The sequence below is a fragment of the Akebia trifoliata genome, chromosome 9 (genome assembly GCF_017979445.1).
Source record: "Akebia trifoliata isolate Shusen 1 chromosome 9, ASM1797944v1, whole genome shotgun sequence".
Lineage (NCBI taxonomy): Eukaryota > Viridiplantae > Streptophyta > Magnoliopsida > Ranunculales > Lardizabalaceae > Akebia > Akebia trifoliata.
Genome location: NC_141383.1, coordinates 26,690,558 through 26,716,588, shown reverse-complemented (window position 1 = coordinate 26,716,588; position 26,031 = coordinate 26,690,558). Strand labels below are relative to the sequence as shown.

The following is a 26,031-nucleotide window of genomic DNA, read 5'->3' as shown; positions in this document are numbered from 1 at the left end:
TTTTGATAAGGGCATTGATAATAATTATATTAAATGTAAAAGTGGGGCCATTTTTAATCTTTCAAATTTTGGTGTAAACAAATATCCAGACTTCTCGCATTATAATAACAAAGACACGTAAAATGTTCATTGACCACTTAGGGCTCCACCCTCTCGGTACATTCATACCACACAATATAATCATCAAAGCCACCGTTTTTTTTGGGTGGGGATGGACCATAATAATTACCTAAGTACAGTTGATCAGTCATAATCTAAATCTAATGATCTTAACCTAACTTTGGGGTTATCGTCATGATTTATTAGTAGCATCTCCATCAACGGTCTAAATCCTCAAAATTGAGACCTATCAAATGAAAATGGAAAAAAAACTTTGAAGCAGACCGCCGCTTCAAAATATTGAAGGAACCCTCTCGATTGGATTGTATGTGAAAATTTTAAGGAGGTATTTTAAATTTTATCAGAAATGTAGCGGCGTGAAATAAATTTTAAACGCCACATGTCTTGTAACAAGGAAGGTTCCTACAAATTTTGAAGTAGGCTGCCCACTTCAAAGTAAGACTTGATGGACCATAATAATTACTTAAGCATAGTTGATCAGTCATAATCTAAATCTAATGATCTTATCCTAACTTTGGGGTCATCGTCATGGTTTATTACTAGCTTCTCCATCCACCCTTTAAATCCTCAAAATTGAGACCTATCAGATGAAAACGGAAAAACCTTTGAAGTAGGCAGCCCACTTCAAAATATTGAAGGAACCCTCTTGATTGGATTGTACATGGCATTTCTAAGAAGGTATTTTAAATTTTATCAGAAATGTAGGGGTGTGAAATAAATTTTAAATGCCACATGTCTTGTAACGAGGAAGGTTCCTTCAAATTTTGAAGCAGACTGCCCACTTCAAAGTAGGACTTGATGAAAATTCTGTTCCAACCATGTGCTCTAAAAGAGGCTTCTATTTTAGATTTCATAATTTAAATCTCTATTTGTTTCCCTTATAATTCCTATTTTTCTATTCCTTATATATTATATTCAAATTTTATATCATTTATGTCCTTCATACTTTTCAACAGTATTTTTATAAACTTAGTCTAACTAATCCAATTTTTATAAAATTAGCATAGTTGAAATGATATCGTCAATGCTTTTAAAGTGAGATCAATATTGATTATTTATAACTTATGTTTGATATAAATTATTTGATATTTTTAAAATAAATATTTTAGAAATTAGAATAGAGATGTGTGGTTGGAGTTGAAATAAACATTGTGATGTTCTAAAACCATTTTATCTTTATAAAATGATCTTTTAGTAGTCTATAATAGAAATCTCGTCGGAGATACTTTAGTCTAATAGGAATTATATCTCCAATTCTGAGTAATTCTTTGTAGTGCTTTTTATTGTAGCCCCTTACAACGCATTTGGACGGTTGAAAGAGCTTCACGTCAATAAGATAGTAAAATCTCACCATTTGAGATTGGCAGAGGTGGATTTAGAGTGGGACTATGGGGGCACTTGCCCCCCACAAGAATTTTCAAAGTCTATGAATTAATTAATGAGCTATTGTGCGGATTTTAACGGCGGATAAAAAAATGAGTTATTAGTGCCCCCCCCCCCCCCGCCCCCCGCCCGATTTTTTTTTCCAATCTTAATTGCCCCCATAACTTATTTTTTTTCACTCTTAATTGTCCCCACAACAAAATGTCTACTCTTGATTATCCCTACATGGGCAAAATTCTGGCTCCGCCCTTGAAGATCGGGAATTCAATGGTCAAATTCTTGGAGCAAGCCAAAAACAAGTTTATTTATTTATTTAAATCAAATCTAGGTCATGAATACTTCATTCACTCCCTCCATTTCTCCATATAGAACACATTCCTTTCAGAGGAATCTAGACATTTACCATCACCTCATGTATTAAAGATCTCAAAATTATCTTGAAAACACACTTTCCAAAATGATTACCCGATTATGATTTTTACTACCAACATTTATAATAAAAAATACCCTCAAAATATTATTTCAATACCATCATCATGGTTAGCATCATCAAATGTGCATCGTCATGGTGATCATTCTCATGAACATCAATATATCATCATGATCATCATTGCCATGATTATGATGATGATCATTTTCATAATTTTCCTCATGTCATGGTCGTGATGTCATCCTCCATCATACTTCCTCTCATGTTTCATTATAACATTCTTGTGTACTCCCTCTTGTTTTTCATTGTATCGATAAGTGTGAAATTTTAGAGTAGATAAATTATTTCATGATTTTATATGAAAAAGTAAGGATGGAACATGTAAGATCACATACTCTCTATAAGAGTAAAGGTTTGGGGTTCTGTGAGATTATGGTTGTAAAGTCAATTTGCTAGCAAATAATCATAAAGGCTTAGTGTTCATTAGGATTGCATGTTGGAGCAAACTCATCCAACAAAGTATGGGATTTGGTTATTTGGGGTGGAAAAGTGTCGAAGCTATATCATCATAAGGGTGTAGGGTTTAGAAATGTGTCCTAAAAAAGCTTGATGAATATCATATTTCGGATAACTTTCTAAGGTGACCAAGACAATAAGGTCTGATCATGGGAGGATCACCAACGCCGTATTTCTCATATTTTAAGTGTAGTTTCCTTTTCCTTGGTGTGTGTCACGTCAAGCATAACAAGAGTAGTTTTGTAACTAATAATTGTAGTTTTGTAATTTGGGGATGCCATTCAATACACGAGGGCTCATGTGATTTGTGGATCCCGGGTTTTGTGAGCACTATGAGCAAAAAAAGAACTACAATCCTAACGAATTGTTTGAGATTTGAGATGACCAGTCTACCCATCCAGTTTATAAAAACTACAATGACTGGGTTTTGTAATTTTTACATAAAATAAGTAGTTTTGATTGATATGAGCATTGTGGATTCAAACTCTTGGATCCACTTTGAAGAATTCGGTCAGATCGATGGGTTGGCTACTTAAGATTTGTTGCAAAGTCTCTGAGGAATGATTTGACAGAGTTTATGATAGAGATAATGCATATCTTTTCTGTGTTTAATATCCTTATTTATAGATTAACCAAGGGAATCCTAATCCTGATTTGATTACATTATAACAGGGATGCAACTTGAGCGGGCCAAACCCAAACCCAATGGGTGAACACGACCTTGGGTCGGGTCTGAAAATACTTAGCTTGGATTTGATTTCAGGTTCTGGCAACAAAAACAAATGCCCGACTCAAATCAAGTTGGGTACGGGTACAGGCATTGGGCAACCCAAACTTAATATGACTATAAATTTGAAAATTAAATAAAAAATCTTATATCTTAATTTCTTTTGCATTCATTTACCATGTATACTTTTGTTTCTCCATATGTCAGAATTAATGTGTGATTATTTTCATAAAAATAAACAATTGCTTTGTTATAAATGTTTTTGTTTATGTAATTATATATTGATGCAGAATGTAAATATTTGTTTTGTTGGAAATTATGACTAACTATTAATGAATTAAGATAGTAACTTTAGTTAATCACCGTTTTCTTCATTGATTTTAAATTTAATTATAATTTTATATAAAAATTTTGAAACAGAATTTTAAGATAAATAATTGTTAATTTTAAGTTCTTTTAAATATCACTCATATTTACATAAGCCCTTATCATTGCTAAATTATCTAATATTAATGGGAAATAAATTAATACAATCAACCCGACTTAGGGTGGGTTTGGGTTGGGTCTTCCAAGCCCAAGGTCAGGTTAGGTACAGGCCCGGCTTCATAGATCAACCCGTGCTCAACCCACCCGAGTTGCAGCCCAACTTCCTAGATTCTTATTCAAATAAGGAAACCCGGCCCAATTAGGAGTCTTTTCATATTATGATTCCTCCTCTTTCTTGATTTAGCACATTAGAATATTGTACAAAATAGAAGGTTGATCTCTAACATGTTCTCGTCTCATTGATTTTTTGAGATTTGGTTTGATCTTGGAATTAGTTACTTGTTCAGACAAATCCCCTGCATCCTCAACTTAAGTCCTGAGTTCTTATCCTCTGAAGCATATCACCCTAAGACATTATCTAGGATCCCTTAAAACAAATCGACTTGCCCAAATCTCTATGTAACACATATCATCATCTCATGACTTGCAAATTTTATCCACCACAAACATCTCCCAATCCAACTTAGAATAACAAATTTAATCAACTTGTTTGATTCGACTGATCAACAATGAGATGATATGGGTCAAACAAACAGTTGAGATGTGAGTCCGACTTTGAAGCGGCCATGCCACTTCAAAAATTTAGAGGAACTCTCCTACTTATTCGACACATTGTGGCTTATAATTTTTAATTTATAAATTGTATTTCGACGCTTTTATAAACATTTGAGATTCCTCCTTGTGTTTTCAAACTAATGACATACCACTCATGACTTTGGTCTTCTCTTGTGAACTAATGAAAAGTTTATATCAATACCGTCATCATCTTTATTATCACCACATCATCATGATTAGTGTTGGAGAAATTTTCCAAGACTTTTATATGAGTTTTACTAGTCTATGAGAAAAGACCGAGGCTAAGGAGCATGTGATAAATTTGAAAACATAGGATATTTCAAATATGAGTCGTGTTGGACTTACCTCAAAGCTAAAATCTCATATCGCACTTCTTGACGTGAAAGTGTATGGGAACCATAGATGCTTTTTATATCATGTGATAAATTTGAAAACATAGGGTATTTCAAATATGAGTCGTGCTGGACTGACCTCAAAGTTGAAATCTCACATCGCTCTTCTTGACGTGAAAGTGTATGAGAACCATAGATGCTTTTTATATCGATAAAAAGCAGCTATGATTCCCATACACTTTCACATCAAGAAATGCGATATGAGATTTCAACCTAAGGTCACTTCAGTATTATTCTTCAGAAGTTTATCAAAAAGTGGCATGTGGGTTCCTTTCAAATTTTGAAGCAAGATCACAGCTTCAAAGTTTAAGAATTAGTGTCATGTTTTTATTGTGCCTATGTGGCATATTGTGATAGGAGTTTAAGACGCGTTGATCCTAACCAAGTCATTTTCTTTGTTTCATGCAGTCCAATGCACTTATTCTCCAACAAACACGTGTCACTAGCCTTACGAACTTAGGCGGTGTTTGTTTGCGCTATTTTGCTGGAAAAAAAAAATCAACACTTTTTGTTGAAATAGCGCGTTTGTTTACTCCATATTTTCAGCGTTTATTATTGAAAATAAGTGGAAAAAAAAATTTAGCATTATTTTAATGCTGAAAGCGATAAGCACTTCGCTTTTTTCGGCACAAACAAGTATGCCTTTACACTTAAAATGATTATTACTTCTTATATCCCTTGGATAAGTATATAAGCACCCCACAAATTATTTTGTCTTATATAGGTTAAAAGTTTTGGAATGAGTTGATTTTTGAGGAGGATGATCTCTACAATGAGGGGATCATCCTCACAAAAAATCAGCTCATCCCGAAACTTCTAACCCCATTAAAACAAGTTCAAAAATTGTAAATCGTCTATTTTTTTTGTTTTAAAACCATTTTTGACATGGTTAGAAGTTTCGGAATGGGTTGAGTTTTGATAAGGATGATTTCTATACCATATAGATCATCCTCACCATAAAATTTGTTAATTCCAAAAATTTTAACCCATATAAGACAAAAAAAATTGGTTATCATGTGGGATGTCCTTATTAATTCACAGGGTGCTTTTATAATTACACATCCTTCAATTCCATTGAACCCCGTTCATCCAAAATTAAGTTTTTTTAATGTTGATTTCAAATTTAGAAGATTTGTATGACATTATTGTTTTTAATTTGAAATTTGTGGGCTTTTAGAAATAAAAATTATTATTTATAAATTGAAAATTTGAGTATTACTCATTATTTAAAGATGAATTGTATTTTAATTTTATAATAAATAATATATTTTATTATATTTGATAAGAAATAGACATTTTGAAACATGCAAACAATGCATAATATGATTATAAGGGTAAAAAAGATAATTTATCAGTTTCAACAATGTATAAAAAACATGATTCAGCATCTAAACAAATAATTTTTTCAGTATTTAAATTTAGCGTTTATAAGTTTCAACACTTATTTTTTTCAGTTTAACAAACAATATCTTAGTAAGTATTTCACTTTTACTAAAGGTTGTTAGGCTCAACTTATGGTATTCAAAACATGATCACACACTCCACGATTGTAGATGATAAAATTGTATCAACTTTGGAAAAAAAAATTATTTTTCTTTCGTGCTGTTTGCAACGTAAACTACTACAAACACAAAATTTTATGTTCGCAGAGTTTTGTGTTTATTGAATTTTACAAGAAAAAAATATTTTTCTTTTTAAAACCTTGTTTAAAGTTAAATAAAAAATGCTAAATAATTACATATCACTTTAAAATAAATTGACAACTTATAAACAAAGCATTTCCATATAGGTCATACAATGCTATTCTTTTTAAATCAAGGTTATAATAAAAATCAAAAATCTCTTTAATCAGTTACAATTTACCTTAAAATATCTAGTACATGATATCAACTTCCACTTGCTAATTTTCTATTTTGGAAAGAAATCTCATTGCCCCCAACCATGCCAATATTAGCACTGATAGTGCATAAATGTAACTTGCCCCAAATTCATTTTAATACCCTACATTTAATGAAAAATATATTTTTTTAATTTATAAAAAATAAATATAAATTAATGCAAGTAAGACTATTATCCCATAATTATTTTATTTTTTATTAAAAAAATAAATATAAATTAACAAGGTAGGATTTTATCCTTCGTTTTTCTTATATAAAAAATAATTTTTTATTTATTTTATAATTTTAAAATATAAATAGAAACTAGTTCCAAGTAGGATTCTATCCCACGATTTTTTATTTAAATAATAATTATATAAACACTAGGTAATGTTTAAGAAGTTAGAGAAAATCCAAGAAAGTAAAGAGAGAGAGGTTTAAGAAGGTAGAGAGAGAGAGAAAGAGAAAACTTAACATAACGTAAATTTTTGTGAATGTATTTTCTCCGCAACACTTTACAGAGATTTCATTGTAATTTTAATTAAGTTTTGTATTATTTTACAGTGGGGCCCACCAGGACTTCGGTCGTACATTTTTCAAAATCTTGGATAAGTTTAAAACAAAAAATTGTTTTTCGATTTTTTTAATATGAATTTTTTTATTATTACACGTGGCATCATGTTAGCGTGGGAGATGGCTTCGATCGAATAATCCACATTTTTCTAGAAACCTGTAGAGTTCTTGAAGTTCTTCCGCAAGCTTCTCAACCGAAACTTCTGGAACTCGATTCCTCACCCCAATCCAAAGACCCCTCATTTCACCCTTATAAATACCTAGAAACTCCTCTTCCTTAAGCAAATCCAACACTGAAACACTATTAAAGCTCTCGATTTTCAAAATCTCTTCGAAGTCTTATTATCAATCTCTTAGAAGCGACGACAATGGAGAATCCATTCTTCAAAAACTACTGGAACACATCTCGCCCTCGTTATTCGTCGAGCACTAAATCCCCATCTCCGAAGGTTGTATCCATTCCAGTTCACTTCGTAGGATCAGAGAAGACAAGATCTACTGCGGCTTTGAAAATTCAGAAAGTTTTCAGAGGATTCTTGGTGAGAAAAAGCATGAAAAAGATAATTGGAATCAAATGTGAAGTGGATGCCATCGAGCGGAGGGTTTCAGAGAGTGAAATTGTTGATCTGATTCGAAGAAACGAAAAGGAGCGATTGAAGATTAACGAGATGTTGATGGCGTTGTTGATTCGATTGGATTCGGTTCGTGGTGTTGATTCGGGTGTCAGGGAATGTCGTAAGTCTGTGATCAGGAAAACGATCATGTTGCAAGAGAAGGTTGATGCGATCGTTTCTGGAGGAGATGAGATCCAGGAATCGGTGGATCTTGGTGGAGAAACAACGGATCAAGCCCTAGAAATCGTAGATCGTGCTGATTCTTCAGTTAAATCCGAATCCGTAACCGAAGCTGATGATCAAACTCTTAAAATTCAAGCTTCTGCGGATTCTTTGGAGGATTTCGAAATTGCAGACAGCGCCACTGGTCAAACTCTAGAAATGAACGATCTTGTCGAGGCCGAAAACCAAAATCTAGACTTGCAGGGTGATTCTATTGAATCTACTCCAGAGAAATCGAATTCTGTCGATAATCTCGAGGAATTGGCTGAGAAGTCTCAGAATTTGATAGAAGGAGAAGAAGATCTGGAGGAGTCGTCCGAAAAGTTTCAAAATTGTGTGGAAGAAGACCTCAAAGAATCGTTCGAGAATATCCAAACCTTGGTTGAAGAAGAAAAGAAAGAAGAAGACGAAATGGAAATTCAACAACCTGATTTGATTCAAGCAAATCAAAGTGTGGAAGAAAGCAATAGAGGGGATAATAGTAAAGCTCTGATGGAGAGGATGATTGGAGAGAACGAGAAGTTGATGGGTTTAGTAACAGAGCTGTGTGAGAGAAACTTGATGCAGACCCAGATGTTAACTTCACTGTCTCAAAGGGTAGAGAACTTAGAGAGAGCTTTCATGAGTGAGAGGTTGAGGCGTAAGAAGAAGAGGCAAGCTGCTGCGACTGGAGAGAAGCTTGAGAACTCACCCGATACGAAAAAATGCGGAAAGAAGTGAGATTGTAATTTTTTTTTTCTTTTTGAATTTGGGTGTAAACTTGAATACTTAGATGTATGTGAAAATCGTTAATAAAAGAATTGTTAATCGGAGTCTTCTCTCTGCCAATTGTAATATTCCAAAAGATTTGAGCTTGGACTAAGCAAATGTTGTTTCTCCATCCACTATAATTTTTTATCTCTCACACACATATTTCACTATTGATCTGTAAAATGATGAGTATATCTCTCATTCAGTTTATAAAGATTCCAAATATTTATGAATATGAAAAAGATTATTAATCATTACAATATAACGTACTTATTTGATCTTATGAGAACTTCATTCGACCTAATTTATGCAAATCTAAGGTTTATGCATGACTTTTTTTGATGAGTTGCTTCTGTATCGTTCACCAATTAGACGAGTTGGTAAGTTGACTCAAAGACATGATTTGTTCTAATTATAAGACTTTTTTTTTAAATCTCGTTCGAGATGACTAGGGCTCGTTCATGGATGAGACGAGGCCTTTCAATTATGATAAATTTGGGAGTTCAACTCAAAATCAATTGGCAATGAGTGGAGAGGTTCAAGATCTTATAAAGAGAGAGAGACAAGATAATTTGTGTCCGATGTGGGATTAAACTCAATACGCCCCCGCACGTGTGAGTTAGATTGGGTCAAAGCACGTGGAGATATGAATTAGATGACGTGGAGAAGAGAAAGACCCATTCTGATATCATGATAAATTTGGGAGTTCAACTCAAAATCAATTGGCAATGAGTGGAGAGGCCCAAGATCTTATAAGAAGAGAGACAAAACAATTTGTGTCCGATGTGGGATTAAACTCAACAAATTCGATTCGATGGTTTAAAACCTTTGTTTATTACCTCTTTAACAACCTAAAGGGCCTTTAAACTTGCGATTTGCAGAGCTAACCATCGGCTTTTGACAGGGTTTGTTTCCCAATCTTACCACTTTCTATCAATAGACTAATTTCTACCTAGACAAATAGAGGTTCTGGATTACTCATTTCAGGCTTCAATAGAAACTCCCAACTTCTGTCAAAACCAGTTTTAAAACAATGGTTTATAAACGATAAAGTGCATCTTATGTACACTACCTTAATGCTTGGATTGGCTTTCCTGTGAGCCTCTCATAGTCAAATATTTGATTTTTTTGAATGTGTGTTTCAATGTTGAAATTGAGTTCTTGGATGCTCTTACTCTCTCAGTTGAGATTTTTATAAACTTAAAATCATAATATGAATTGTTAAAAAATGATGTTGATTTTGTAATTACAAAGCTAAACGAAAAGGGTTGTCCTTACGATAATAGCTCTGCTTGTTCGGAATTTTTGTTTATTTGCAGTTTTGGAAGAAAATGAAAATTTCTCTTGCCCTTGTTTACTTTGTGAACTTCTAGCCCCACGCATTTTTTTGCTATTGTTGGGTTTCTCATCTTTTTTTTTAGGTGTATCAATGGTTAACTATTTAATCAGAGCTGAACCGAAATTAAAATCTAGAATCTCCGTTATGAATCCCTTTTTATTGGAACTAATTACAATCAGGTCTATTTGATTCAAACCTATTGAGAATTAGAACCGTTTTAGGTGAAAATTTTCACTAATTTGAGACTTGAAATTGGTAAAATTTTAAGGAGAGCTAACCCATTGACACCTTTAATTTTACCCTCCCAAGAATTCATTATGTAAAATTATTTGGCTAAATGTGAAGAAAATGAGTATTTTTACAATTCATGTGTTTGGGTATTTTGGAAACCCTAAATATCAAAGGGTTAAAGTGATAAAATTACTCTTAAGATATTCTGATTAGTTGAGTAAGAATAAATAAAAAGAATCAAGTGTGTTTAAAGCCTAACAAACTCAATATTAGGGTGACATGTGAAATAAGAGAACCAATTCTCTAACAAACTCTATTAAATCCAATTTACTAAAGGGTTGGGATTGTAGACTTGTATAAATGAACTCATTTGTTCACACATAATCATTATCGTATAAATGTGAACTCAAATGGGCAAGGTTTATCTTAGAGATATATATTATGTGTTCTTGAGATGCATCAAGTATCTCAACCATTGGATTTTGCATTTACCTAGTAGAGATTATGTGTGAACATGTGAGTTCCTTTTCCATTAATCTACGTATCCGGGCCCTTTACTAAATAGGACAGAGTCCAATTTATTAAATTGGATTGGATCCCATTTAGTAAATCAGATCAAATTTCTTAAATGGGCTTTGCCCGATTTTTCTCTTGACCGGCCCATTGAATTTCGATAGATGATTTCATCCCAATCCTTCATCTATTTGAGCAATTTTAGGTTTTTATAGTTTCATTTTATGTAAATTTTTGCTAAACCTTGTATCAGAATCTCTTATTTTTTGGAGGGCGAGTTGGATTAGAATGTTTAGGAATATTACTCACCTCATCTCTGTTAAGAGAATTAAAATTAGCTTGGGTTTGAAAAAACATGTCAATATTATAAAATAAATTATCGAAGTTTTCAAAATTTTGATTATTGAAATTAGATGAATTCATTACAAATTAAATTTTTTATTTAAAGACTAGAGAAGAGAGGAATAAATTTAATTAAAAATGTAATAATCACATATGGAATGCAAAATTTAAGATATTTGTAATCCTCTTCTTCAAATAATAAATTCAACGGTGTGAAATTGATAATCTTCTAATCAGTCGATGTGTGATGACCTAAATTCATAGAATATAATCACTGGCTTCAAATTCTGAAAATAATCGTTACTTCTGAATTTCAATTGTTTGATAAAGCAAGTTGTTTTGAAAATTCTATGTAGTATATGGGTGTTTGATGAAGAAAAAAGAAGAAGAAATTAATAAAGATTTAAGAGAATTTGAGGGAAATTATAATAGACATTTTAAAAATATTAAGTGCAAATGTGAGATATTGAGTGAAATTTAGGAGTTTGAGAGTGAAATTTGATGAGAAATTGTGTAGGGAGGCTATTTATGGAAAAAAATCATTGGAGAGTAGGGGAGGGGCGAAATTTCTAGAGCATTTGAATTTTTGGTTCGGGTTCATTTCGGTCCAATTTTAGGGGTCCAAAACCAAAATCAAATCGGACCAAGCAGTTTCGAGTAGGAACCGGTTTCAATTTGAATTTTAGGTTTCGAATTTTTTTGTACATCCCTAGCTCAGTTGATTCTTACGTATTTGCAATCCATCAGTTTAAACCTCATAAAAAAATTTATTTTATGACCCCAAAATCTATTATCTTCTTCTATCTGAAAAATCCTATCTTGCTCGTGAACTAGAAATATTGAATGAGATTAGATCTCGAAGTTGAAAATGGGAGAAAATTTGGTTATAAAAGTCTAATTATAGGGTGGTGAAGAATTTAAATGATGAGTCGGAGCTTTTTGAGTTTAATTTGAATTGAATTGGCTGAGTTGAGTCACAAGTTTTTTTGTTCGACTCAATAAACATGAGTCATAACTTTTTGAGCTTTAAAATATAGGGCGTTTGCCATGAGGTTGAAGAGTTTAAATGATGAGTTGGAGCATTTTGAGTTTAATTTGAATTGATTTACCCGGGTCGAGTCACAAGTTTTTTGTTCGACTCAATATACATGAGTAGAGCTTTTTGAGTTTTAAAATGATGTTTTAAATGAAACCCTCCATGCTTTGGAAAATATTTGAGACACCCCTTATATTTTCAAGCTGATAACATGACCCTTGAACTTCTTCTCTAATAGAGTAATATATAATGACCTAAATTTCCTCGTCTTCAACTTGGAATAAGAACATCTAATTTTTCCCTTCAAAATCAGTCATCTCAGTTCTTGATTTTGTATCTTTGAAATCCAATCATCCTCAAAATTAAAATCCTATGTACTTCAACCTTCAAACCTCAAGGTAAGTTAGGAGTTTTGAACAATAGAAAACAATAAAATTTTAGTTGACAAATTCAAGGCTTTTCACGAAAGGTTGAAAGAAATTTATCGAAGAGGTTAAAGAGCTCGAGAATGACTAGTTTTGAGAGAATAAAAAGGTTAAAAAATACAAGATCTATACGCAAATGACGTGGTAATTGCATAGAAACAATAGGTCTTTTTCCTCGTGTATCCTGAAGAAAAAGATCTATGGTTCTATGTCCTTGCCATGTCATCCGCATACAGATCGTTTATCTTTAGCGCGTTGATTTATCACAACTCAATAAGAAAAGATAGATTTTTTAGGAAAAAAATATCGAAGGTTTTGTGTTTGAGGGTGGAGGTGAAGGCGAAGGTACTTAGGTTATTTAGGATGTTTTTATTTGATGAGTAAGTTGGAGTTGAACACTTGAACCCATGCCCTCAAAGTTATTTTGTAATGTGTCAAACCAACTGAGATGTGGGTCTAAGCCCATGTCATGTAGGATGAATCTATGGGTCATGCTACCTACACATGCCAAATATGCTCATTGTACCAATTTAAAGACAATTATTTTATTTTAAATTTATTTATTTTCCCTTAAGAATGTACCATACATACCCGCCGTATGACTTGCATAACAAAAACTCTTCTATTTCGATATGAAACCTATCAAATGAAAAAAACTTTATAATTTAGTGACCATACCCACTTTTTCTTCTTTTTCCTCTCTCCATTTCCTTATCTTTCTCTCTATATTCATCTCCTTTTGAGTTTTTTGAGAAATTCAATCAATGGAGATTAATTTTTTTGTTTTATTTTCAAGTTATATATATAGGGAATGCTAACATCTGATGTTAGCAATCTCCAATACTTTTTTTTTTAATAATATCTCTACCCATTTTGTCATTTAATAAAAAAAGACAAAGGTATATTAGTCTTTTTTACGTAATAAATATTTATTTATGTAATTAATACTTGTCTCTTTCATAATAAATGTTAAGGGTATTTAATCTTTAAAATTAAATGTCTTGTTGCAATAAATGATTTGACAATCAATGTAAACAAATATTTATTGTGTAAAAGACTAACATACCCCTTTTTATTTTCATTAAAAGACAAAATAAATAGGGGTATATATATATATATATATATACACGATTGAGTTATTTTGACAAAATCTTAAAAAACATTTTAGACAAAATTTTGTCTTATATAGTTAAAAAGTTTCGGAGTAGGCTAATTTTTTTGTGAGGACGATCTCTATAATCAATAAATTATCCTTACAAAAAATCAAGCAATTCTAAAACTTCTAACCCCGTGAAAAGTGGTTACAAACTAACGGTAAAAAAATGACAATTCACGATTCTTCAACTTATAAGCTACAATAAAAAAAATTTATAATTGACTGATTCTTTGTGAGGATGATTTTCTCACTATAGAGATCATCTTCGCAAAAAATCAACTCATTCTAAAACTTTTAGCCCATATAAAACAAAATGTTATGTCTATGATTTTTTTAAAAGAATGTTACCCATATATATATATATATACACCCATTTTGTCATTTAATAAAAAAGACAAGGCTATATTAGTCTTTTTATATAATACTCTTTCCTAATAAGTGTTAAGGACATTTAAACTTTAGAATTAAATATTTTGTTACAATAAATGATTTGACAATCAATGCAAATGAGCATTTATTGTGTAAAAGACCAACATATCCTTATTCGTTTTCATTAAAAGACAAAATGAATAGAGATGCACTTTATTTTTTCAATAATACCCTTATTTATTTTATCTTTTAATAAAAACAAATATGGGTATGTTGGTCTTTTACATGATAAATGCTTGTTTGTATTAATTACTAAATCATTTATTGCAACAAGATATTTAATTTTAAAGATTAAATACCCTTAACATTTATTATGAAAGAGACAAGAATTAATTACATAAATAAATATTTATTTTATAAAAAAACTAACATACCCTTATCTTTTTCATTAAATGACAAAATGGGTAAGGTTATTATCGAAAAAAAAAGTGTTGGAGAATGCCAACGTCTTCGTGAAGTCTTGGATCTTAGCATTCCCCAAATATTTTTTGAAATTTATCTTATTTTTTGCATTTTAATCATTAAGGAAGATAGAAAAAAAAATCTCAATTAAAACTTCAAAAGTAAAGATTTTGGATCTAAGATCACAAATATTTTTTTTTTATAGATTCTATTTAGTGGGTTTAGACCAAATATGTTTTAACTAATTCAAGAAATACCCACCAAACGTTACAAAATTAATCCGATATGTATATACCAAACATGACAAAAACTAATCTTACAAAATTGATTCGGTGGATACTGACTAAACATTACAAAATGTAGGTACCTACTAAATAAAAAACTCTCATATAAATCTTTGTGTTCGGTATGCTAATAGGTTCTGAAGGCTTTTGGGTGCGTGCATAGAGAATACAATTCAAAATATTAGATTATGTTTGTGTAAAGAGATGAATAATGTTTAATTGTTTATGGTGGGCACACACATGAGCCAGATTTGGTGTGTGCAAATAGCCTGGCCCTTTGTCTATAGGCGAAGACCGAGGTCAAGGGGCATGTCACTAGTTTGTGAACACAGGGGTATCCCAAATATTCACCAAAAATGTGGAGGGGGTACGCCTAAATAACCCTTATTTTATACTTTAGAGCTCTCTAAAACTACACTCCATTTCGCTGTCCTGACCACCCAAACCCTTACCCTCTTCTTTCTCGGTCGTCTCTCTCTCGCGCTCTGTTTCCATTACTCCTCTGCTTCTCTCTCTGTCAAAGAAATCTTCAAGAACCCTAGAATCTGTAGTTTCGATTTCTCTCTCTCTCATCTCTCAATCTGTTTGAGTTCACTCTGCGATAAGTCTACTTCTTTCCAACGATTCTGATATCCAGATTTTTTTGTTTTTTTCTTCTCTCCATCCCTTTCTCTCTCTTTGGTTTCCTATTTTTCTAATCCGAGTTTTTCTGTTTAGATATTCTCTCTTTGATTTTTTAGCTATTTTGAATAAAGATGACTGAAGGAAAAGTTGATCTGCCAGAGGATCTCCTATTTTCGAAGGCTGTTGATGATCCTTGGACTGTTAAAGGTAATTAGGGTTTTCGATGTTTGGCATTTTCGATTTCTTATATCGATTTGATTTCTTTTTTATGCTCCGAAGTGACTGTGATTTTTGATCGACCTGATGCTTTGGAAATCTTTGATCGTAATCTCGCTGATCTTTTTTGCGAGTTTTAGTTTTTGATATTATGGTGGCTTTGATCTCTGGATGCCTTGTTCAATTCGTTTTGATTATTGAGTACTAGCTTCAATTTTTAGGGTTTTTCAGATTGTAAATGGGAACTAGGTCTTTTGTCTAGTTGATATGGTTCATGATAGAGTTGAACTGGATAAAATAGGATTCATTTTGCTGAGATTAATAACTGGGACGGCTAGATGATGATTATGATGAGTTCTTTCAAGTTAGTACTTCGGATCAGGAAGTTCTGATGTTTCTGTCTAATTTCAGTGTAGAAAACTCAGTATTTGATTGACAATATTGATTAATTTTAATTTTCGATCATCAGTTCTGAATTTCTCATTATTTATAGGCTTTTCTCATAGTTCCTTTCTTTTGTTCATCATAATGAGTACTTCACATCAGATCTGTTTCTGCATGTAAAGTTTCCTGTTTTTTTCTGCTTTCTGGAAACTGTTTCATATTTGAACTGGTTCAAATATCTTGATGAAGATAGTTTTCTTCATTCAAAGATATTATAAGCATTCTTTTACGAGTGCGGATTATTTGTGGGTGCTGTAGTATTGCGAACTTAGTTCTGCTTTTGAAATGAATTTATTTGAATAATCTAGTGAGATGAGAGTTTAGTACTAAGTTGAACCTTTTCTTTTTAGTACGAAATGTTCTTTCTTTTCCCCTCCAAAATGTCATCGCATGCCTTATCCCAATTATATTTGTCAGCAACATGAATACTTGTTCAGCATTGAAATCCATTTAGAAAGCTATGACTTCTATCCATCAAGGCACATGTCTTCAAGTATATTTTTTTCCTACTTCAATCCACTTCATTTTTGACCCTCTTTTAGTCATTTTAGAACATTCAAACTTTATTCAAGAGCTCCTTCATATTGTTACTGTTATGGTCTTCATCCTAGTTGCAGAAATGTTCTATACAACATGCCACTTCTGCTTCCAATCACAAAATAGTTCAATATGTTCCCGCTCCCTACATGGCTGCTTCCTGGCACTTCTGGTTCCAAAGTCTTCTTTATAATTGCCAAACAATTTCTATGTTCTTCTAACAACCTGACCAATTTGGTCTTTGCTTTGTGAAGATTTTCACTAGGGGGGGGGGGGGGGGAAGGGAGTATGGGAATGATCATGTGCAATTTCAGTTATACATAAATTATTCTTTATGGTTCAAAATATTTAACTCTGTGGTTGTGTTTGATTGCGCATGATTGTTTATAGTTTTTTTTTTTGTCCATTTGATAAATTTCTGTCCATATTGTTATTGTTCGATATGAATTCTTGTTTTTTATTGCAATGTGTTTTTTTTTTTTTAAAATAAAAATTGTATGGGTCATTGCTGTTATTGTTCCTTTTTTTTTTCTTTGCTATCTATTGTAACTAGAATAAAATTTGAGGTGGATGATTTACCTATTTTTTTTATGCTATGTTAGAGGGGGCTTCAGGAGTAAATGATGAGGAAAAGGTGCTTCTGGGGTTTAATGACGAGTCAAAAGGTAGTTCTCTATCCTTCATTTTTTGATGGTTTTGTATTTTGATTTAAATTATGAAATTTTATCTTTCATTTTATTATTATTAGTCGCATTTGCATTTTGTTGTGTTTGTGCTTGTGTGTGGATGTCGACACTTTGCTCTGTGTATGCGTGTGTGTGCATGTGCGTCTGTGTGTGGATGTAGACTGTTTACTGTGGTAATTTATCTGGAAATACTGCAGATCAAGTAAATTTGGAGAACATCATACCGCTGTCTCCCCAATGGCTTCATGCTAAACCAAGCGAATCTAAGCCAGGACTTCCCGGTGCACCAGGGGTAGGAATTTCTGAACCTTTCTTCAATTTATGCACTTTATGCACATAGTTATACTTATTAGTATTATTTGCTAACTTAGGAGTAATGAGAGAGGAATCTCAGGCATACCTTGATTGTGGTAACTTATTTTAGTATTTATCAAAATTAGTTATAATACTTTAGATGTAACAATTTATTTTCTTAAAGACATTCCTAGTGGTTACTTTTGAGTGATTGTGTTGTTTAGTGGGTTCTCTTGTTACTGGATATCTACCTAACTAAATGTAATGTTCATTATTAGGTGATTTTAACTACTACTAAAGACCACTCTATCTTGTAGGCTCAAACCTTGCATCTTTGGGTGTGACATGTATTTAAGAAAGATGGACAGCTTAAGACTTTCTTGGATGTTTTTACTGGACCATTATTCCCACTTGTTAGAGAATTGTGATTCATTTTTTAACAAACCTTTAATAATTTACATAAGAAGATTGACCAATCAGATTGTTGCTCAAAATGATTGTTGTATACTTCTTAGTTGTCTAATATCCACTTAGTGCCCAATGGTTTTGCTTTTCTTCTATAAGTTCTGTGATTCATCATTTTTTTTCCCAAATGAAATGTTATTGTTGTTCTTTTATATGTAGGAAATGCGTGCACCGAATTCTTTGCCTCATGGAAGCTCCACAGATCCCCTTCAGAAAGAGAGTTGGCGTTTAGATGGATCTCAGGATAAGAAAGAATGGAGGAAGACTGCACCTGAAATTGAAAGTAACCGCCGCTGGCGTGAAGAGGAGAGGGAGACTGGCTTACTTGGTAGAAGAGAACGCAGGAAAGAAGATCGACGTGCTGACAATGTCTCATCTGCAGAGGGTAGAGGTTTGCCTTCTTCTGATCGGTGGCATGATGTTAATAATCGTAATTCTGGGCATGAAACACGACGAGACAGCAAATGGTCATCAAGGTGGGGTCCTGAAGATAAAGATAAGGATTCTCGGACTGAGAAGAGGATGGACACAGAGAAGGAAGATGCTCACAGTGATAAACAATCTTTCGTTGGTAGCAACCGTGCAACTTCTGAGCGTGAAACTGATTCTCGTGATAAGTGGAGGCCACGCCATCGGCTGGAAGTTCATTCAAGTGGGTCGTCGGTGTACCGTGCTGCCCCAGGGTTTGGGCTCGAGAGGGGACGGGTGGAGGGTTCAAATTTGGGATTTGCTCCAGGACGGGGTAGATCAAGCGGAACTGGAAACCCTTCAATTGGCAGGCCTTTATCTGCTGGTCCAATTGGTGCTGCATCTGTAGATAGGAACGGACATTTACTTGGAAAGTCTGGCCTCTCTGCTGATACGTTTTGCTACCCAAGGGGAAAACTTCTTGACATTTACCGGAAACAGAGGCTTTTTCCTTCTTTTGATACCATGTCCGACAGGCTGGAGGAAGTACTCGAAATAACACAGTCAGACACCGTTGAGCCTTTGGCCTTTGTTGCACCTGATGGAGAAGAGGCAGTAAGTTCACATATATACACTTTCCTGCTGTAATTTTATTTGTTTGTAGGATTTTTTACCCTATGACAGAGTAGCTGTAGGTTGAATGTAATGGAACTGTACAAGTGCACATAGTACCGTAATGTGACACTGTACAAGTGGTCTTCTGTCTTGTTGGGGAAAAGTCTCTGTTTTAAGTGCCACTCTGCAATTCTGCTGTTATTTTTAGTTGGCTAATGTAGTTGATATGGTTCACAGGCTATTCTTAACGATATATGGAAGGGAAAAATCACCAGCAGTGGAGTTATATATAATTCATCTATGGTAAAGACTATGAGATCAAATGAAAATGTGACAGGTAATCAGATTTGCAATTAACTTTACCAATGTCCATTTTGTGATAGATAGTCTAAATCTTCAGAGAACATTTTTTCCTCCTTTTCTCCCTCTCCAGGTGTCAGTGACATTACTTCTAGTGGGAACAATCAGGATATACTCCCTTCTGCTAATACTGATGAAACTGGCGAGTGCTTTGCAAAAGCTGCTGTGGATGATGATATCAGTGGTGTTGGAGAGCCCGGTGGCAGCCTTCATGATACTGAGCTCAAAGCTGCTGAAAATAAGCAGACCGGAGATTCTCCTGTTCTCAAGCATGTGAAGATCGAAAATGTTGAGTCAGCTTCTTCTTTTGATATTAGTACCAAGCTCGCTGACAACGCTAGTTCTTCTTCCTTTGATACCCCATTACTCCAGGAGGTACTGAGCAGCAATGATCAGTATTTGAAGAGCAATGGTAAAGCAAAGTTATTGGAAAGGGTCATCCCTCCTGAAGAGTTAAGTTTGTACTACATGGATCCTCAGGGGGAGATCCAGGGACCATTCCTTGGTGTAGACATCATTTCATGGTTTGATCAAGGGTTTTTTGGCACCGACTTACTGGTCTGCCTGTCAGATGCTCCAGAAGGAACACCTTTTCGAGAACTTGGAGATGTCATGCCACATTTGATAGTTAAAGCTGGGTCTACGTCTGGTACCCATCCTGGTTTAGAGCTAGAACCGTCTGATGTTCCAGGAGATTCGGTGGCTGCTACATCTCCTCCTGATTTTAATGGCTCAAATGTCGACAACGGCCATTTCTGGGCGTCATCTGAATTTGAGGATCGTTTGGTTCACCACATTCAATCTGGAATATCAAAAAATGAAGGTTCAATGGAATCCCATTTTTCTGAGGGTCAAAGTTTTCATGATTTTATTGCACAAGACAAAGGTTTGTACTTTTGGCAGTGGTGCGGATAATTCTGTCCGCCTTTATAGTTCGCTATTTTCAGTCCTAATATGTTGTCTCTCTTTTTTCTTTTCTGCAGAAGTAGTGTTTCCCGGAAGGCCTGGAAGTAGCAGCAGCAATCCTATTGGGAAATCATCTGGTAACCTTCATGATACATTGGCAAGTCATACCAGCCACCATTTTCTTCCAAATAAAGTTGCAGAAATCAACATGCCAAACCACACCGATAGTGAATTGCATCCTTTTGGCCTTTTATGGTCTGAGCTCGAAGGCACCCATCTGAAGCGTACCCATTCATCGAACATGTCTTCTGGAATTGGTGATCAAGCCCAGCTTATGAACCCCAATGTTGGAAGAGAGAATTCTTTTGCCCTTCATAAGCAGCACTCATTGGGGGTGATGGCTGATTCGCCTCTTGTTGGGGAGGCATGGTCTGATAATTACAGAGTAAATACACTTTCCAACCCCAATTCACTTCGAGAGGCCATGGATGTTCGTCAATTTTCACATGTTGAACAAGAAAGTAATCGTCTTGATCTAGCAGAGCATTTGCACAAGAAACAACTTCAGCAACAAAATCTTTTTTCTCCGCCACCTGCTCTACATTTGAATGAATCTGTTATAGACCAATTATCAAGTTCTCCGCTTTCTCATAACAGGAATCCTGTATACCATCAACAATTGTACAATCAACCATCTCCCGAGTTGGAACGTCTATTGAAGCTTCAGCTTCAACGTAAACGACAGTTTCAGCTGCAACAGCAACAGTTGCAGCAGCAGCAGCAACAGCAACAGTTGCAGCAGCAGCAGCAACTCCATCATCATCAAATGCAATTGCAGCAGCAGCAGCAGCAATCTCAAGTTCAACAATTGCTTCTCGAGCAGTTGCTGCATCGGCAGATGCATGATCCTGGCCATGGGCAGTCACCGGTTGACCATTTTGGAGCCAATAACATGCTCGATCAGGCTTTATTGAGACAAAACCTTCGACATGAGCTTCAACAACATTCCCATCCACCTCCAAGGCACCCTGATCCATCTGTGGAGCAGCTCATCCAAGCGAAATTTGGCCAGGGTCTGCAACGAGAGCATCGAAATGACTATCTGGAACACTTATCTCTCACAGCTCATGGGCAGATGCTACCTTTGGAACAGCAGCTTCTTCAGCAAAAGCAACTACAGACAAGACAGTTTTCTATGGCATCCATGCAGCAGACAGGGATGGAAAAAGAGAGGCATAATGGTGGAGTCTGGTCAGTTGATGAATTTGGTCAGCTTGTTAGGACTGTTGATGGTCCTCTTCAAGTTCCGTCTGCAGGAGTTAGCTCATTAGATTTTTACCAGCGACAGCAGAGGCCTCCCCCCTCCTATGAGGAGCATTTAAGCCATCATGGACGGAATCTTGGAGTACAGGAACGACTGCAGCGAGGGCTTTATGAGCCAAGTTCAATGCCATTTGAAAGGTCAATGTCTTTACCCGCTGGTGGTCCTGGTGTGAATCCGGATGTTGTAAATTCTTTGGCCCGTGTTCAAGGTTTAGACATGCAGGACCGACATACTCAGATGCACTCAGCTGGTCAAATAGGTTCGTTGTCTCCTGGTATTCACTCTTACCACCAACAGGTCCCTAACCAGTTTCACGTTTCCCATCTGGATGCAGTAGAGAACCGCTTGTCTGAAAGCAATGAACAACGAGGAAATAACTGGATAGAAGCTCAAATTCAACAAATGCATCTTGGAGCTGAGTGGCAGAAAATGGATTCGGAAGTTAACATGACATGTAAGGACCAAAGTTCATGGGCTCAAGCAGTAGGAAATGATGAGAGTTCAAAGAGAGTTTTGATGGACCTGCTCCAACGGAAACTGGGCCTTCAGTCTCCCCAGTCATTGGAGGTGGCCAACCATGCGCCTGCCACATCATATGAAAGAAGGGATCCCTCTTGGCTTCTTTCTGGATCAAGTTCATTAGATCATTCATTGATTCACCCCAAAGATCAACAAACAGGTCTAAGCAGTTCTTTTGTGGAAAGGCCTCGTGGCTCTGATTCAGGCCACTTACTGAAGCATCGATTGATGCATGCAGGCATGTATGAACAGTCAAGCACTTTGGAAAGTAGTGAAAGAATCCCCCTTAGCTCTCATTCTGCAGCTCTGTTTGAAGAAGGGCAGTTTTCTACCGGAATGAATGAGACTGCTCAGGTCATTTATGGGGATTCTAACATGATTGATAAGTTGTCATATGCGGACAGAGACGTGTCAGAAGGGAAGGATGGTATGAAGGGAAAGAAGCGTGGATCAAAAACCAAGGCAGGGACAAACAGATCAATTTCAGATGTTCAAGGAAACATGGCTGATCAGGTAGATCATGTGGAGCTGCTGACTAGTGCCCCTATCAGGCCTATCTCCCTGGGAAGCACTGGTAATCTTTTTTGAGTATTCTTATTCATGTAGGTTAGTAGACCTGAACTTGTTCATGTGAGGCTGAATTAAATGGTGGTGCAGGTGGAAATGTTGGCTTCTGTAACTATGATCTCGGACTGGACAATGCATTTGGTGAAGATACAGCAAAAGACAGGTAAGAATTCTTTCTGCTATGTTGGGTGGCACATGAACACTGATAATGACTTGGATACCCTGATTAAACCTGTGGAGATTGTTCTTGTCATGAATCTGTCAATTGAGGATCTTTTCCTTTGACACAGTTTCAATTCAGTCTTTTAAAGTTTTTTTTTACAGTTTATACTGTGGTCTGGAATCTTAGAGGAAGATGGAAAGGTAATTTTTATATATTTGTTTTAGCTCTGGAGAGTTAGTAAGCATGCTTCGACCACACTGAGTGGAGTGTTGCCTATGTTAATACCCAGTAGCTTATAGCCTAGGAGAGAGTGCAGCTTATATACATTGTTTTGTGTATGCATGTGGTCATGCAAACTACTTGCAACGAGTAGCACTGTTTAATTAAATACACTTCATAAGAAAATGATGATAATAGAAATGAATCATTACTTCAAGTCCATACTGAGGCTTGAGTAGGATGTAGTAAGGTGTGATAAGTTGGGGATTGGATCGGACTGGCCAGCTTCTACCTATTGATATGCGATGCCCGGTCTACTATCTCCTTCATACGGGTCGGGAGGGTCGATGTAATTGAGCGGCGCCGTCTTGGCCAGCAAATCCGGAGGATGAGGGGGCGAATCTAGTCCGACTAGCTCCGAAAAGTAGCTTCTATGGAGGGACCAACATCCGATATGAAGGATTCTCTGCTCCGAGATGGGACCGAAGGGAAGCTCCCAATAATTCTTCTATCACGAGAAAATTTATTAAGCAAATTATTCCAAAACCTCATTTAGTGGGAAGTTTTCTTTGAGAGATTTATGTGTGTAGGCGAGGTTCTAATCCTGGTTCTGTAGTAGGTCTACTCCTGTGCATGCAAGCCAGAACTACCTGACATGATTCAGTCCATCAATCCCCCCACCACCACTCCCACCCAATAATCCAAAGAAAGAAAATAACCGACTTTTGCACTTCGGACCAGCAAGCGTAGCCCCCAAATGCAAAACAAGCTGATGCACTTACCTTCTGAATTAATAATTTCTACAAAGATGGGATCCAAAATCAAAGTAAAAGTATTTCTCCTCTGTAGTTTTTTTTTGTGAAAGTGTATTGGTGGAGATGAGCTAAAATGGAAATGTTTCATCTAAGTAGGGATTTATTTTTATTTCTCTAAAAAGAAGTAAAATGTAGTTCTTGTAAAATTCAGAGATGTCTATGTTATACTTACTTAAGGGGGGAAATGAGATTATAGAACCATGGTGACACACTTTTCTTTAGAGATGTCTAGCTGGCACGGTCGTCTATTCAACCATAAAGAACTTGGATACATTTCATTACCATTCTGAGCATTCGTTGGAAATGTTCATCTTTGTTCTCTGACGCGTGAAATAACTGATACTCGTGTCTTTCTAAAATTTCTGTGTTGGCGTGTTTCTTGTAAACCAGTGGTTATCTTCCTAAGATTTTCTTTATTAAGTAATCCCGGGTTTCTGGTTTACTTCTGTTAAAAGGATCGTGCCAATCAAGTCATTTAATTGTGAACTTGGAGTTATCCTACTAGCTTGTTATGATTTAGCTTAGTGAATTTTATGGCATTCTTTCCTTGACAGGGTATCTTCTATCCTATCGAAAGGGCTCGGTAACTCTCTTAAATGTCCACCGGCCTCACAAGTTTTTCTATCCCAGGAAGCTGCCTTGTCTGAGCTGGCTTATGCTCCAAATGTTAAAGCGAAGATTGCAATGGGCAGCATTTCACCTTATGATGGTATGCACTTATATAAATTCCCATTCAATGTTTCTATTGATTAAGTCTGGGAAATTTCTGTTTCATTTGAATTACTCGCAGCTTTAATCTTGGATTTTTTATATTTAATAAATCATTTTGTGGTTCGTTCTTGTAGACGGGAGACATGACACTGGTGGGAATCTAGTAAACCAGGTTTCTGAAACTCAACTATCTGGCAAGAAAGAGGGGTCTTTCTACACAAACTCATCTTGTAGTGATGCAGATGTGTCTGAGACATCATTCATAGACATGCTCAAGAGCACATCCAAGAAGCAGGTGGTGCCGGAGTATGATGCTGCCGTGGGTTATTCGGAGTCATCAGATAATGCACAAGGGTACCGAAGTGGCAAAAAGAAAGGGAAGAAGGGAAGGCAGATTGATCCAACTCTCCTTGGTTTCAAGGTTTCTAGTAACCGTATCATGATGGGTGAGATCCAACACCTCCAAGATTAATCTTCTTTGATTTCAATGCCTTCCCATGTAATTTTTTCCCCCCATACCTAAAAAATTGTGCAGATTTCATGTAAAGTAGTTGTAATCTGAAGAATTCTTTGATTTTTCTTTCTTTTTTTTTTTTTTTTTCTTTCTCAGAGGGAGCCCCCTTATAGGATAAAGCTTTTGTATAGACATGAATTTTCATAGAAAATTTTAAAAAATTTGAAGAAAATTAATATCGTGGAAAAGTTCTGTGAGATTCCTTTTCTATTTCTTGTTCCCATGATGGATGTGATTCCATGTTGAGTTGTGCTGGAGTAAACATTGAAATGGACATCATTTGGTACGTTGGTGTGCTTCTCATTCGTATCTCAATGAAAATCAGCTATGGTTTTATAGACACACCACGTCAGGAATGTCTGAATCGATGTCAATTTCAGTGTTACTTAAGCATTTTCCTTCCTTGTTTTCTTCATTGGAATGAACTAAAGACATAGCTTTAGACAAATTAAGTATAATAATCATGTTTAATTCAGCCAAAGGTTTGATGATGATGATGATCTTTGATTGAGATTGTGCACCAATTTAAACAACAAAATTTAGGGGTGTTTGGTGCAGATATGATTCTTGTGAATGCAATCATTTGATATGGATTCGTTAAATGAGTCATATTCACAAACTTTAATGTTACACGCAAGCCCTTTTGTTTCTTACAATTTTGAAAGAGGAATGGTTACTTCGAGGGTAACCAATCTCTTGAGATAATTTTTAGGATAATTCTTTTTTACTCTTTTCATTGAAATGAAAGACTTAAATACAAA

At 35.1% G+C, this 26,031-nt stretch overlaps 2 protein-coding genes across 4 annotated transcripts; both read left to right on the top strand.

Annotated features, from left to right (window-relative positions):
* The first annotated feature begins 7,508 nt into the window (after positions 1-7,508).
* LOC147395132 (uncharacterized) lies at positions 7,509-8,696 on the top strand. Its single transcript, XM_086453348.1, has one exon. The coding sequence runs from the start codon at positions 7,509-7,511 to the stop codon at positions 8,694-8,696; it is 1,188 nt and encodes a 395-aa protein (XP_086309474.1).
* A 6,608-nt stretch (positions 8,697-15,304) lies between these two features.
* On the top strand, positions 15,305-25,467 carry LOC147395131 (uncharacterized). Of its 3 annotated transcripts, none has more exons than XM_086453190.1 (11): positions 15,305-15,714; positions 17,307-17,369; positions 17,588-17,682; positions 18,309-19,172; positions 19,410-19,509; positions 19,606-20,418; positions 20,516-22,021; positions 22,100-22,855; positions 22,939-23,011; positions 24,600-24,754; positions 24,891-25,467. In XM_086453190.1, the coding sequence occupies exons 1-11, from the start codon at positions 15,639-15,641 to the stop codon at positions 25,226-25,228; spliced, it is 4,839 nt and encodes a 1,612-aa protein (XP_086309316.1). In that variant the 5' UTR covers positions 15,305-15,638; the 3' UTR covers positions 25,229-25,467. The 3 variants fall into 3 exon arrangements, with proteins under 3 accessions (XP_086309316.1, XP_086309315.1, XP_086309314.1); XM_086453189.1 differs by having other exon boundaries at positions 22,097-22,855; XM_086453188.1 differs by having other exon boundaries at positions 20,516-22,855.
* The last annotated feature ends 564 nt before the right edge of the window (positions 25,468-26,031 follow it).